The 15,614-nt window shown below is 45.0% G+C and overlaps 1 protein-coding gene across 2 annotated transcripts in view; it reads right to left on the bottom strand.

The window, feature by feature from the left end:
* Positions 1 to 351: 351 nt before the first annotated feature.
* The window catches only part of KLHL21 (kelch like family member 21), a 65,491-nt gene continuing 50,228 nt past the window's right edge, over positions 352 to 15,614 (bottom strand). For both annotated transcript variants that reach the window (XM_056544443.1, XM_056544442.1), the window contains exons 3-5: positions 11,404 to 11,809; positions 2,958 to 3,030; positions 352 to 1,315 (exon numbers count right to left, since the gene is read on the bottom strand). In XM_056544443.1, the coding sequence (XP_056400418.1) occupies positions 1,001 to 1,315; positions 2,958 to 3,030; positions 11,404 to 11,809 (794 nt within the window). In that variant the 3' untranslated portion in view covers positions 352 to 1,000. The remainder of the gene's footprint in view (positions 1,316 to 2,957; positions 3,031 to 11,403; positions 11,810 to 15,614) is intronic.

Raw genomic sequence — 15,614 nt, 5'->3', positions numbered from 1 at the left:
TTCTATTAAAAAAATCTTAATCCTTCCAGTACTTATTAGCTGCTGAATACTACAGAGGAAATGCTTTTCTTTTTGGAACACAGTGCTCTCTGCTGACATCATGACCACAGTGCTCTCTGCTGACATCTCTGTCCATTTTAGGAACTGTCCAGAGCAGCATATGTTTGCTATGGGGATTTTCTCCCACTCTGGACAGTTCTTAAAATGGACAGATGTCAGCAGAGAGCACTGTGTTCCAAAAAGAAAAGAATTTCCTCTTTAGTATTCAGCAGCTAATAAGTACTGGAAGGATTAAGATTTTTTAATAGAAGTAATTTACAAATCTGTTTAACTTTTCTGGCACCAGTTGATTTAAAAAAAAAAAAAAAGTTTTCCACTGGAGTACCCCTTTAAGTGTGTTATAAGCTCAGTTCCCTGGAGTACCCCTTTAAAAGAACACTCCAAGTAAAATAAATACCTTTGTGTCACCGCAGCAGCTGCGTGATGTCACGGCTCCAAACCCAGAAGCGCAGAACCAGATACTGAACCAGACAACCCCTTTAAGGCGGCCGACCTTCCATATGTAAATCACATTACCCGATACGTAGAGGAGGAGAGTCTGAGCGCCGCCATGTTCCCCCCGCAGTGACACCTACTGTTTGGATAGGTTAGTAATGACTGGTCCTGTTACCAGAACGGCTGCGCTCTAACAGACACAATGGCCGCGGTCATGAACACGTGACTTTAGTCGCCATCGTTTTACATTTTTTTGTTTCCTAGAAAAAATAAACTTTATCTGAAATGTAAATTTCTCCACTTTAAAAAGGAGGACGAGGCTTCGGAGACCTATTTCTATGTATTTTATGCTCGTGTCGGGGGGATCACGCGTGTAGGGGAAGAAGCCCCCCATAGATTTATAAATATATAATTATTAAAATAAAAACCAATTCATCTATAGTCCTCTTCTGACCCACCATTGGCCCTCTGTCCGTCTGGTCACTTACTGCTCTGCCGTGAGAGTCTATCGCCGGTGCAGTTCGTTCAGGTTGTGGTTGTGCAGGTTCTGTCGCCGTCGGTTCAGGTTGACTGTATTCCTTTCGTGGTTGGCGTTGTCTAACGTGACGCTGTCGTAGCTGTAGCTGTAAGGCATGAACTGTCTAAAGATGCTGACGCTGCCGTGCCAGAACGTTGCTTGGGGAAGATGTCCCATGATGCTCCACTCTTTCGTTCGCGGGTCGTAAGCCTCCACTACATCGGAGAGTTCGAATGTATTGTCGTAACCACCGGATACGTAAAGTTTTCCGTCCATTGCTGCCAGGCTCCCCCCGACGTGTACCTGTAATAAAGACACAATCCCAATATTACGAGGAGGTGATTATACACCAGAGGGGGACAAGGAGCCTATCCCTCCTAACAATATAGGGGGAGGGTGCGGCAGAGTCATCGTCATCACTACTATCATGCACTACTGCTTTTAGAGAGTAGAGATACGCGCTGCGCACTACAAAGACTCCTGCACAACGGCTTCACACTCCAATTGTGGACATCTCGGACGTGGCTGCAGCGACTGCGTGGGGCGCTCACAGGCGACTGCCGGCGGTCTCGCACAACTGCGCTTCTTCCGGCCTCAAGGCCAGAACAGGCGTAATTGCGAGAAACCGCCGGGGGGCGCTCAGAGGTGACTGCCAGCAGTTTCACACAACTGCGCTTCTTCTGGCCTCAAGAAGCACAGTTGCACGAAACCGCCGGGGGGCGCTCAGAGGCAATTTTACGCAACTGCACATCTTCCGGCCCGAGGCCGGAAGGAGCACTGTTGCGCAAAACCAGCGACGGGTGCTCAAAGGCAACTGCCGGCGGTTTCGCATACTGCGCTTCTTCTGGCCCGAGGCCGGAAGGAGCGAAGTTGCGCCAAACCGCCGGGGGCACTCAGAGGCGACTGCCGGCAGTTTCACACAACTGTGCTTCTTCTGACCTCGAAGCCAGGGGGCGCACAGAAGTGATTTCACGTAACTGCGCATCTTCCGGCCTAGGTGCCGGAAGGAGCGCAGTTGCGCAAAACCACCGGCAGGTGCTCAGAGGCAACTGCGCTTCTTCCGGCCTCAAGGCCAGAAGAAGCGCAGTTGCGCAAAACTGCCACAGTCGCCTCTGAGCGCCCCTAGCAGTCGCTGCAGCCGCATCCGAGATGTCCACGATTGGAGCGTGAAGCCGTATTTGGTCTATGTTTCCTCCTAGCACATCTGGACCGCGCCATACACAGACAATACCTCAATACTCTGCTACAGGGACTCTCTATCTTCCTTGTTTCTACTAGTGGTTGTTCTAGCAGTGCCAACCTACCGCTCTACTTCTTTAAGTGTGACCTGCACTCATAGGCACGACAGCAATCAAAGATCTACAAGTTGTTGTCTCATAAAAGACAACCCTGTCCAAACACTTTATTAAAGCGGGAGACCCCCCTCTATGACCCATAACGCTCTCTATGATCAGCTCCCGTCATGATGCCACGACCACGCCCCCTCAATGCAAGTTTATGGGAGGGGGCGTGGCCCTCCAATAACTTGCATTGAGGGGGCATGGTGTGACGTCAGGATCCCTGATGCCGGCACCCAGCGTTCTAAACAAACGCTGGGTGCTGTACAGAGATTGCGGGGGTCCCCAGTGGCGGGACCCCCACAATCAGACGTCTTATCCTTTGGATAGGGGATAAAATGTCTATGGGCGGAGTACTCCTTTAAGCCAGAAAACTTGTAGCTGGCGTTATTTCAAAGTGTGGCGCACTAGGCAGCCGCAAAAGAGGCAGATTGATTGAGTCTGCACAACTGAATACATCTCCAAAATGTTAGGCCCCTCTGTGTACAGCCCAAACCTAAGAGCTTCCTGTTTGGTCAAAAGCTATAACCTTCCCCTATAGAATATATATGTTTAAAGAAAATAAAAATAAGTAAATGCTGTAATTGTAGTGAAGGGTAAATCCTCACCTGCTTCATGGGAGGGATCTTACTCCATTCATTCTCCTGCGGACTGTACACATCCACTTCTGCTGAGTCGTCTCTGCAACAAAGGAAATAAATAGGTCAGAAAACCGATAGAGAGAAGACAACACGAATGATGGCGTCCGGAGCGTCCAGTAACCAAACATCCACACGGTCATTTACAGCTGCCCGAAGGCTCCGGCCACAGACATTCAATGGCTCTGACTCCCCGGGGAGATCTGCTGAACGCACAGTTAGTAAGAATGCAGCTGCCAGACACCACCGATGCCAGTAACCAGAGCAGAGTTGTCCAACCAGGGTGCCTCCAGCTATTGCAAAACTATGACTCCCAGCATGCCCAGACAGCCTTCGGCTGTCTGGGCATGTTGGTAGTTGTAGTTTTGCAACAGCTGGAGGCACTCTGGTTGGGAAACACTGTGTTAGAGGAACAAAGGATCGGAGTCTGCAGAGGAAATTCTCCATAGAAGCTCAATAAGGTCGAGGTTCTGTATCACCTTTACTTCTGAACCACCATGACCCTTCCCATCTCTTTGCCTTTTTTCCCCTTTTATTCCTCCAGCAAGCTCCTAGTCAGTCTGCTTCATCCTCTGGCAGCTGTAAGTATAGCCCACAGTAAGTTCCTCATCAGTCTCCTTCCACCTCTGTAGACCCGTCAATTCCTAGTCAGTCTATGTCCTCCTCTGGCAGCTGTAAACATAGTCCTCAGTAAGTTCCTCATCAGTCTCTTTCCTCCTCTGTAGACCCCAGTCAGTTCCTAGTCAGTCTCCTTCCTCCTCTGTAGACCCGTCAATTCCTAGTCAGTCTATGTCCTCCTCTGGCAGCTGTAAACATAGTCCTCAGTAAGTTCCTCATCAGTCTCCTTACTCCTCTGTAGACCCCAGTCAGTTCCTAGTCAGTCTCCTTCCTCCTCTGTAGACCCCAGTCAGTTCCTAGTCAGTCTCCTTCCTCCTCTGGCAGCTGTGAGTATAAACCCCATTTAGTTCAGAATCAGTCTCCTTTTTCCTCTAGTCCCCAGTCAGTTCCTAGTCAGTCTCCTTCCTCCTCTGGCAGCTGTGAGTATAAACCCCATTTAGTTCAGAATCAGTCTCCTTTTTCCTCTAGTCCCCGGTCATTTTCTAGTCAGTCTCCTTCCTCCTCTGGCAGCTGTGAGTATAAACCCCCATTTAGTTCAGAATCAGTCTCCTTTTTCCTCTAGTCCCCGGTCATTTTCTAGTCAGTCTCCTTCCTCCTCTGGCAGCGCTGAGTATAAACCCCTTTCAGTTCCGAAAGAGTCTCCTTTTTCCTCTAGTCTCCAGTCAGTTCCTATTTAGTCTCCTTCCTCCTCTGGCAGTTGCATGTATAGCCCTCAGTCATTCCCCTTGACCCTCAGTACGTTTTCTTGCAGATAGCTCTAAAATTCTACCATGGAGTCCGTTGCAGTGAAAAAGAAATCGTACGTACTTGTACTCAGACGCAGTCCTCTCGGCTACACTGCAGACAAGTCCCTGACAAGTGAGAAGAAAGTCATTTCTATTGGCCGCAGTGAACAGACGATCACCGGGCTGTGGGAAGAATGACCGAGCGTGTGTGTCCTCCAGCCTCACTTCAGTAGGATGGAGCGCACAATGCCACACATTCTGAACACAAGGTGGCGCCATACCATGTACTTCAATATCTTCTCTAAATCTTTATTTGGACCTCCCAGGTCAAGTTCCTTTTAAAGGGGTACTCCGATGGAAAACAATTTTTTTTTATATGTTATAGATTAATGTATGCAGAATAACTTTCCAATAGCAGGGAGCAGTGCTGAGCTTGTCTGTGTCCTGGCTGCAGTCTGAGATTTAGGACTCCAGCATGAGTCTGAAATCTATAAAAAAAAAAAAAAAAAGACTTGCAGCCAGGACTGGTAGGGAGACCCCTAGTGGTCATTTTTTCAACGTGGAAAATTAAACAAGTTATTGGAAAGTTATTGTGCATACATTAATCTACAATATATCAAACAGATTGACACCTCAAAAAGCGTCGTTACTGATACAAACCCAAACATATCCAGTGAAGATGCGATTTTTAGTATGTAAGATTCTAGTAGTGGCAAAGCTGGTTCTATGCAGATATTGGAAGCAAGCGGAGCTCCCTGAAGTAAATGATAAACACGATACAACATTGCTATAAATTAGAGGAAATCATCAGAGAACACCTTTTTATAAAAAATGGGTATTATGGAGGACATATAGGGGAGAAATAGGAAGTTAAAGGGGTATTCCAGGCAAAACCTTTTTTTTTTTTTATATATCTCAACTGGCTCCGGAAAGTTAAACAGATTTGTAAATTACTTCTATTTAAAAATCTTAATCCTTCCAATAGTTATTAGCTTCTGAACTTTTCTGTCTAACTGCTCAATGATGATGTCACGTCCCGGGACGTGAGTCATCAGAGAGCAGTTTGACAGAAAAAAAACAACTCAACTTCAGAAGCTAATAACTATTGGAAGGATTAAGATTTTTTAATAGAAGTAATTTACAAATCTGTTTAACTTTCCGGAGCCACTTGATATATATATATATATATATAAAAAGTTTTGGCCTGGAATACCCCTTTAATTATAAACAAGAAATATCGAGTAAGCATATTATGAAACACATTAAGGATATAGAAGTAGGGGGCACCACAGAGTGAGAGATAGATAAATGTGCAATAATTGGCAGGTGGAAGGGTATAAATATAAGTGTATGAAAGGATGGGATGATTTAATGTACATGAAATATGTATGGTTAACTGTATACGATGAAAAATATTAATAAAAAGATATATACAAACCAAATAAAATACATATATATTTTTTTTAATGAAAGGTACCCTTTAAAAAATAAAAAATAAATGTTTTCCACCGGAGTACCCCTTGGGGTTATCCAGGAAAAAACTTTTTTTTTATATATATATATATATATATCAATATATCAACTGGCTCCAGAAAGTTAAACAGATTTGTAACTGACTTCTATAAAAAAATCTTAATCCTTTCAGTACTTATGAGCTTCTGAAGTTTAGGTTGTTCTTTTCTGTCTAAATCCTCTCTGATGACACCTGTCTCGGGAACCGCCCAGTTTAGAAGAGGTTTGCTATGGGGATTTGCTTCTAAACTGGGCTGTTCCCGAGACACGTGTCATCAGAGATTACTTAGACAGAAAAGAACAACCTTAACTTCAGAAGCACATAAGTACTGAAAGGATTAAAAAAAAAATTAATAGAAGTAATTTACAAATCTGTTTAACTTTCTGGAACCAGTTGATATATAAAAAAACGTTTTTTTCCTGGATAACCCCTTTAATGCACATGAATGGCAAACACTGTTGGTTATTTTTCCTCGTCTATGAAAATGAATATATACAGCAGGACAACCCCTATTACTAAGGGTTAATAACCCTCAGCGAGAGAACAGGGTAACAATGCGCCGGCACAGTCAAGGAGAAGAATAACGCCACTTTTGGAAGTGATGGCGGCGGACGAGAACAAAACGCATTCGGATGTTATCCAGGAACCTGATCCTGCAGATATTTGCCCCGGTTTTATTCTAGGAGAGCGATGTGTGGCAGGAGCAGGTGAGGAGTATTAGCTGTTACTGGCGGAGGATCAGCAGCTGTCGTCTTAAGAACATTGAAGAATGACATAGGGGGGACAAAAAAAAAAAAAAAAAAAAAACCCGAAACATGTGATTTATTGTTTGGCGCGACGCAGCCCCTCAGAGGACCTCCAGACATTATATTTAGTGGAGCGGTCCTCCTCGGCGGCGGCGGCGGTGTTTATGTTCTGGGTGTTTAAGGGAACGCTATGTTCTTCTGAGGGAGGACATTGTTGCCAAGATGAGGTTTTCGGCTCCTACGGTCGGCTATATTTATACACGTGAAAAACAAGCGAGATCCGTCCTAACAGGAGACGTATACGACATGAATGCAGCGCCGCTGGCATCTAAAAAGTCAGAGAGAACGGAGAGGAGAGATGGTCTGACTGCTACGGCAACAGGCACGGTCCTAGAAAAACATGGGGGAGGGGATCCTTAGGGTGCGTTCACACTACACTATTATCCCCGCGAGACCCGTTCACACTGCGGAATTTCAGCGGCGGACAATTCCGCTGCTGAAATTGTTCCGCACAAAGAAAGAACATGTTCATTCTTTGCGCGGATTCTGCGAGCACTGCAAAGCCGTCAAGTATTTTCGGCGGAGGCCGCCAGACGGAGTCCGCAGTGTGAACGCACCCTTACAGTGTTCTATTAGGCTGTGGTAACATGTCACCTGTAAGATTACATCCAGTGGACCGTATATACCTCCTGGAACAGTGTTTCCCAAGCAGTGTGCCTCCAGCTGTTGCAAAACTACAACTTCCAGCATGCCCGGACAGCCAACGGCTGTCCGGGCATGCTGGGAGTTGTAGCTTTGCAACAGCTGGAGGCACACTGCTTGGGAAGGTACCCGTTCTCCTTGCAGACAACTAGCTGGTGTAGGGAATCTTACATGCAAGGGTTCCTGGGAAAATGTATGCAAATTAGCTCAGAAGGAAAAAAAACAAAAAAAAACAAAAAACACCTGTCTCTCTAGCGCCCACTATAGGTTACTGTCCTGTAAGACAATGTTAGACCCATTATTGTATGTAGTACGACATGTCTAGGGCTCCTCAGATCAGGAATATGTCTGTAGGGTTCTCTGTTCAACTGGTGGCAGAAAGTTAAACAGATTTGTAAATTACTTCTATTAAAAAATATTAATCCTTCCAGTACTTATTAGCTGCTGAATACTACAGAAGAAATTATTTTCTTTTTGAACAAGGGAACACAGAGCTCTCTGCTGAATCATGAGCACAGTGCTCTCTGCTGACATCTCTGTCCATTTTAGGAACTGTCCAGAGCAGGAGAAAATCCCCATAGCAAACATATGCTGCTCTGGACAGTTCCTAAAATGGACAGAGGTGTCAGCAGAGAGCACTGTGTTCCAAAAAGAAAATACATTTTCTCTGTAGAATTTGGCAGCCTATAAGTACTGGAAGGAATAAGATTTTTTAATAGAAGTAATTTACAAATCTGTTTAACTTTCTGGCACCAGTTAATTTAGAATTTATTTTTTCTTTTCCAGTGGAGTACCCCTTTAAGGGCTCGTTCACACGGGCGGATCCAGAGCATATTCAGCGCTGCGGATCCGCCGCCAATGGACCCTACAGTGCTGCCTCCAGATGTGCCTGCTAGAGCGGCCATCCACTGCTGCCATGTGCGAGTCGTCACGCGCACATGCGCAGTATACTCGCGCACATCATGGCCGCTCCCCCTGCTCCCTGAGTTAGGCCGAGAGCAGCCGCGATGTGTGCGAGTATACTGGGCATGTGCACGCCGACTCTTACATCGCAGTGTGTCTGCTCATAGCGGCGGACTGGAGGCACATCTGAGTCACACTGTGGGGGACCATCAGCGGATCCGCGGCATAAAATACGCTGTGGATCCGCCCCTGTGAACGAGCCCTAAAGGGGAATTATAAAGTTGTTGCGGAATTGCTGGAAGTCCCATGTAAGTCTATGTGGCTTCCAGCAATTCCTTAGACCACTTGCTTTAGTTGGGATTTTGTAAGTGTATCCTGCTTCCATACAGACATTATAGTTCGGGTGTATTCACACCTCGATTTGTATATCCAGGAGCCGGAGAATTTCAATACCGCCTCCTGCCGTATCTGCGCCGTATATTATTGATTTCAATGAGCTACCTGGAGCTCATTTTCGGACTGTATCCGTTTTTTTTACCTAGATACGGTCCGAAAACGAGCCAACTAAAGCCACGACCTGACTCCAGGTATCTTGTTAAAATCAATGGGGTACGGCTGGGATCTGGGAGCGATACAGCAGGAGGCAGGTTTGAAATTCTCTCACCGTATACGGCCGTCAGATACACAAATCCGATATGTGAAGGAGATATCCAGTGCTGAAAAACTTATCCCCTATCCTAAGGAGGGGGGGGGGTCCGACCGCTAGAGCCCCCCACGATCTCCTGTACAGGGCCCCAGCAGCCCGCGGGAAGGGGGCGTGTTGACCACCGCACAAAGCGAGCGCTGCCTTCGGCAATCTCCGGCTCTACCATGGAGATGTATTGAGGGGGCGTGTCGGCCGCTGCTTCGTAAGGTGGTCGACACCCGCAATCTGGCCAGCAAGCCTGAGCCCCTTACAGGAGATCGCGGGAAGGCCCCAGCGGTCAGACACCCCCCCCCCCCCCCCCCGTGATCTGAAACTTATCCCTTAGGATAGGATAGGGGGATACGTTTTTCAGCACTGGACTACCCCTTTAAAAAGGATACACCGGGAAAATGAAAACTTATGCCCTATCCACAGGAAAGTGGATCATTTTCTGGGGGTCTGATTGCTGGGGCCCCCTGCAATCTCCGGTATGGGGGTGACTCGCCTGTTCTCGGTGAGCTTTGGCCCCCACCCTTGTGAAAGGCTTTAGTGATGGCCTGCTAAAAAAATCACCGGCTGAGCCGGGGTCACGAGGGTGGGGGTCGGAGCACGCCAAGGACGGGTGAGCAGCCGGCCCCTGATCAAGAGATTGCAGGGAGTCCCAGCGGTCGGAGCCCTTGCAATCAGAAACTTATCCACAGGATAGGAGGATAGGTTTTATTTCCCTGGTGTACCCCTTTAACAGTGGACTCTCTGTATGTCTGCAGATCACTACGTACAGTACAAGTCTAAGCATTTGGTGTCGGAGGGATTGGGACCCGGTGGGATTTCTTACGTAACAAGGAACTCTCAGCCAACTCTATGGTAACTAAAGTAGACGGTCAGGAATAGATTTACGGCTTCTTCCCAAATAGATGACCTGTGACCTCCTGACATCATCCCAGCAAGAATTCCCATGCCAACAATTTACACTGAATCACCCAATACAATGGCGCCAGTCGTCAATTTAGTCATACATTTCCAGGAGGGACAACAGAGGAAAGACATTGCTGAGAAGATATGCTGCGCACCTCAGGAGAGGTAATGATGCCAGATTAAAGGACACATATAAATTTGTATATTTATTGATAACCTCTGGCTGGAGAGGTCAGTAGCCACATAAGGAACTCCGGGGATCAATGTGAATTTCTGGGTACAGGAGATGGGAGCGATCAATGCGACTAATAGATAATGTATAGTGGGGGTTCTCATTGTTCCCAGGATAAAGTGCCCAGTAAGAAAATTGACCAGTGTCTTTGTGTTCTAGTCCTGAGACCGTCTGCAATCGTTATAAGTTATAAGCTGAAGTGTCGCAGCATGCGCTTCATTCCCCAGCTGTCAGTCAAATCCAACTCTGCATTAGTATATGGTGGTGTATCCCAACCAGGATGCCTCCAGCTGTTGCTAAACTACAACTCCCAGCATGCCCGGACAGCCAACGGCTGTCCGGGCATGCTGGGAGTTGTAGTTTAGCAACAGCTGGAGGCACCCTGGTTAAGAAACAGTGGTGTATTACAGGAATGCTCCACTGGAAAAAAAAAATTTAATCAATTGGTGCCAGAAAGTTAAACAGATTTATAAATTACTTCTATTAAAGAAATATTAATCCTTCCAGTACTTAGATGCTGTATGCTCCACAGGATGTTCTTTTCTTTTTGAATTTCCTTTCTGTCTGACCACAGTGCTCTCTGCTGACACCTCTGTCCATGTCAGGCACTATCCAGAGCAGGAGAGGTTTGCTATGAGGATTTGCTTCTGCTCTGGACAGTTCCTGATATGGACAGAGGTGTCAGCAGAGAGCACTGTGGTCAGACTGGAAAGAACTACACAACTTCCTGTGGAGCATACAGCAGCTGATAAGTACTGGAAGGATTAAGATTTTTTAATAGAAGTGATTTACAAATCTGTCAATTTACACCTTTCTGCCACCAGTTGATTTAAAAAAAAAATTTTCAGCGGAGTACCCCTTTAAAGGGGTACTCCGGCGCTCAGACATCTTATCCCCTATCCAAAGGATAGGGGATAAGATGCCTGATCGCGGGCGTCCCGCCGCTGGGGACCCCCGTGATCTTGCACGCCGCACCCTGTTAAAATCAGTCCCCTGAGCGTGCTCGCTCCAGGTCTGATTACTGTTGATCACGGGGCCGATGCAAGCCTATGGGAGGGGCCCTGTGATCGACAGTAATCAGACCTGGAGCGAACACGCTCAGGGGACTGATTTTAACAGGGTGCGGCGTGCAAGATGACGGGGGTCCCCAGCAGCGGGACGCCCACGATCAGGCATCTTATCCCCTATCCTTTGGATAGGGGATAAGATGTCTAAGTGCCGGAGTACCCCTTTAAGACCAGGCCTAGCCACAAAGCATTGTGGTCCTGCAGTATGACGTATAATTCACTGACGATACAGAAAACACTCATGGAAACCCATTCTACACATCCAGAACTGCTAGACTGTGCGACACTGAAGGCTACATCGGTCACTTACCTGACAAAATAGATTAATCCATTTAGTGTGACCGTCTTTGGCGCAAAGGACCAGGGGGGCAAACGTCCGCAGTTCACCATTGACCACAAATCTGTTTCAGGGTCATAGCACTGCATGACCATAGTCTCCTTGCCTTCTAGTGATCCAATAGCATAAAGTCTCCCCCGGCAGGAGGTGGTGGAGCAGTTATCCATGGGGTACAACATCGGCCGCAAGGATTCCCAAGAATCGATGGAGTGGTCATAGCGCTCGGTGCTGTCGGAGGCGATGACATAGAGAAGACCCTTCAGCACCGTAGAGCTGTGGTATTCCCGCGGCTTCAGCATCGGAGACACCTCCGTCCATTCGTTCACACTGGAGTTGTATCTCCAGACACAGTCATAGAGCCGCGAGCCGTCAGAACCTCCTGGAAAAGAGCGAGAAGAACAGAATTATCAGGGGCAGATGGAGCCTCCGATGTTCATGAAGGTCAGGAGCGCGATTATCTACAGAACACCAGCCGGATAAAAAGGGTCATCCACAACTAGAAACAGCGCCACTTATGTCCTTAGTTTGAGTGTGGTATTGCAGTTTAGTTCCATTTAACCCCTTGGAGGCAAAGCCCATTTTGACCTTACGGACAAGGTTAATTTTTAAATTTTTCGTTTTTGCACTTTCATTTTTTCCTCCTCTACTTTGTCTTCTAAAAATCATAACGCTTTGAATCTTGCCCCTACAGACCCACATATGGGCTTGTTTTTTTGCGTCACCAATTGTACTTTGTAATGACATCCCTTATTTTATAACAATCTGCGAAACAAAAAAAAATGCCATTTTGTAAATTTTGGGGGCTTCTGATTCTATGCAGTGCACTTTTCCGTAGAAATGACACCTGATCTTTATTCTGTAGCTCTATACAGTTACAATGAGACCCAATTTATATAGGTTTTATTTTATTTTAAAATAAGGACGTTTAAAATGGTCATTTCTGAAACCTATAACTTTTTTATTTTTCCATATACAGGGATGTATGAGGGCTCATTTTTTGCGCCGTGGTCTGTAATTTTTATTGGTACAATTAGTTTTGATGGGACATTTTGATAGTTTTTTATGACATATGAAGTGACCAAAAATGCACAATTTTAAACTTTGGTATTTTATTTAGTGTACGCCATCGACCGTGCGGTTAAACTACCCTTATATTTTAATAGTTCTGACAATTAGGCACACAGCGGTACCACATATGTTTTTTTTTATTAATATTTTATTTAAAAATGAAAAAAGGCGGGGGGGAGGGGAAGGGGTTCTAACTTATTAGGAAGGGGATAATTCACTTTTATAAAATCTTTGGACTGCATATACTAATCAATGCCATAGCATATCATTGATCAGTGTTATCGGCGCTCTGCTGCTTCAGCCTGCATGGCTAGCTGGGAGCAGCAGATCGCCAATCAGACAGTGAGGAGGCAGGTAAGGACCCTCCCTGATCGGTGATGCCCAGCATTAACCATGGGTGCTGGCTGCTGATAGCAGTCGGGACCCACCAGGTTTCAAGGGTGCTCAGCTCATGAGCGTGCGTCAAACCCTGGGAACGGGACAAGGGCGTATAGGTACGGCCTCCGTCCCAAACAGGTTAAGTGAATGTGGCAAAAATGTAATACTTCACACAACCTGAGGACAGATGTGGTGCTTATTTTAAAAGACATATGTTCTGTTTTTCTATCCAGTAAAAAACAAAAAAGAAAAATAGCCGCTTTTCCCCCAAAAAAAGATCTGCAATACCACACTCAAACGGAGGACATAAGTGGTGCTGTTTATAGAAGAAGCTCCGTTTTTCTAATCCTGGATATCAAACTTAAATGGGTCATCCAGAATAAAATTTAAAAAAAAGCATAACTGCTAATTTTCCAAAACAGCGCCAATCCAGTCCACAGGTTCTTTGAGCTACTGCTTCTGAGCCCCATAAATGTCAACAGAGCTGCAATACCAGACACCGCCCACTGACCAGTGTAGTGCTCTTTGTCAGCCAGGGAGTTTCCCACTGCATTTTTTGGTTAGCAAGTATAAAATGTGGTTCTTATCTGTTCTAGTGTTTCCCAACCAGGGTGCCTCCAGGTGTTGCAAAACTACAACTTCCAGCATGCTGGGAGTTGTAGTTTTGCAACATCTGGAGGTACCCTGGTTGAGAAACACTGATCTATTCATACACAGTCTGCTTACTCACTGTATCATGTAAAAAGTTACACTGTATCTCTTTTTTACCATTTTTCAGTGATTGTTTCCAAGGTTAAAGGGGTACTCCGGTGAAAACCTTTTTTTCTTTTAAATCAACTGGTGCCAGAAAGTTAAACATTTGTAAATTACTTCTATTAAAAAAATATTAATCCTTCCAGTACTTATTAGCTGCTGAATGCTACAGAGGAAATTCCTTTCTTTTTGGAACACTGATGACATCACGAGCACAGTGCTCTCTGCTGACATCTCTGTCCATTTTAGCAACCGTGCATAGCAGATGTATGCTAAGGGCAGCATGGTGGCTCAGTGGTTAGCGCTGCTGCCTTGCAGAGCTGGGGACTTGGGTTCAAATCCCACTAAGGACAACAATAAATAAAGCATTATTATTATTATAATAACATCAGCAGAGAGAACTGTGCTCGTGATGTCATCAGAGAGCATTCCAAAAAGAAAAGAATTTCCTCTGTAGCATTCAGCAGCTAATAAGTACAGGAAGGATTAAGATTTTTTAATAGAAGTCATTTACAAATATGTTTAACTTTCTGCCACCAGTTGATTTAAAAGAAAAAAGGTTTTCACCGGAGTACCCCTTTAAAGGGGTACTCCGGTGGAAACTTTATTTTAATTTTTTTTTTTAAATCAACTGGTGCCAGAAAGTTAAACAGATTTATAAGTTAAATATAAAATATCAGTGCAGCTCACAATTCACCAGCCGAGGTATGGTGACTTTACACCTACACCCGGTGTATACTAAACGTAAAGAAAAGGAAAAAACAGATAGACAAGATGATACATGGTGGACATAAGGTTTTTTTTTGAAAAATACGTGCTTTAATTTTTTGATGAAAAATTATACAAATGTATTAAATAATGTTGACAAATGTCTAAATCAGAAATAAAAGAATAAAATAACTAAATAAAATAATGCATCCACAATTTAAAATACAATACTGTATACATTAATACCACAGGGCCCTTGTGGAATAATATGATGTCATAAACCGGTAAATATATTCTCTATATTTGGACTGGGAAACCCTGTCAATTTCTTTGGAGAATACCCCTCCACTAATCCCACACAGTGGTCCCTCAAGTTACAATATTAATTGGTTCCAGGACAACCATTGTATGTTGAAACCATTGTATGTTGAGACCAGAACTCTATGGAAACCTGGTAATTGGTTCTGAAGCCACAAAATTTCATAAAAAATAGGAAAAAGTGAGGATTAAAGAAAAATAAGTAGATAACTAATACAGATAAAGCAAATCCTTATATATAAAAGTAAGAAAGATCTGCTGGGAGCTGTAAATCACTGTCAGTGTTTCCCAATCAGGGTGCCTCCAGCTGTTGCAAAACTACAACTCCCAGCATGCCCGGACAGCCGTTGGCTGTCCGGGCATGCTAGGAGTTGTAGTTTTGCAACAGCTGGAGGCAACCTGGTTGGGAAACAATGGTTTATGTAGAGGACAGGATCTTCTTCAGGGTCCTATACAGTGCAAACAGTGTCCCAAATGGAGCCGCCCTTACTTGGTGTCCCAAGGAGTAACTAACCCTGGCACAGGTAAGGAGTAGTACAGAACTTGTAGTTCCTCCCTGTACTGTAGGGGGCGCTACCAGACACCAGTCAGTGCATGCACTTCAGTAATACAGGTGATTTACCAGTAAAATGCCCATTCTGATTGGTCAGTTCCTCCAGTTGTGACAGGTATCACAGAGCTGGACTGTCCGTAGCATTGTATGTTGAGTCTGGTTTCAAGTTACAATGGTCCAGAAACAAACATTGTATCTTGAAACTATTGTATGTTGAGGCCATTGTAAGTTGAGGGATCAGTGTACATCGGATGCCGGACTATCAAACTATCTCAGTGCGGGACATCATATTATTCCACAAGGGCCCTGTGGTATTAATGTATACAGTATTGTATTTTAAATTGTGGATACATTATTTTATTTAGTTATTTTATTCTTTTATTTCTGATTTAGACATTTGTCAACA

This window comes from Hyla sarda, chromosome 10 (genome assembly GCF_029499605.1).
Source record: "Hyla sarda isolate aHylSar1 chromosome 10, aHylSar1.hap1, whole genome shotgun sequence".
Lineage (NCBI taxonomy): Eukaryota > Metazoa > Chordata > Amphibia > Anura > Hylidae > Hyla > Hyla sarda.
Note: the sequence above shows the minus strand (reverse complement) of the source record. Positions and strands in the feature narration are given on the sequence as shown.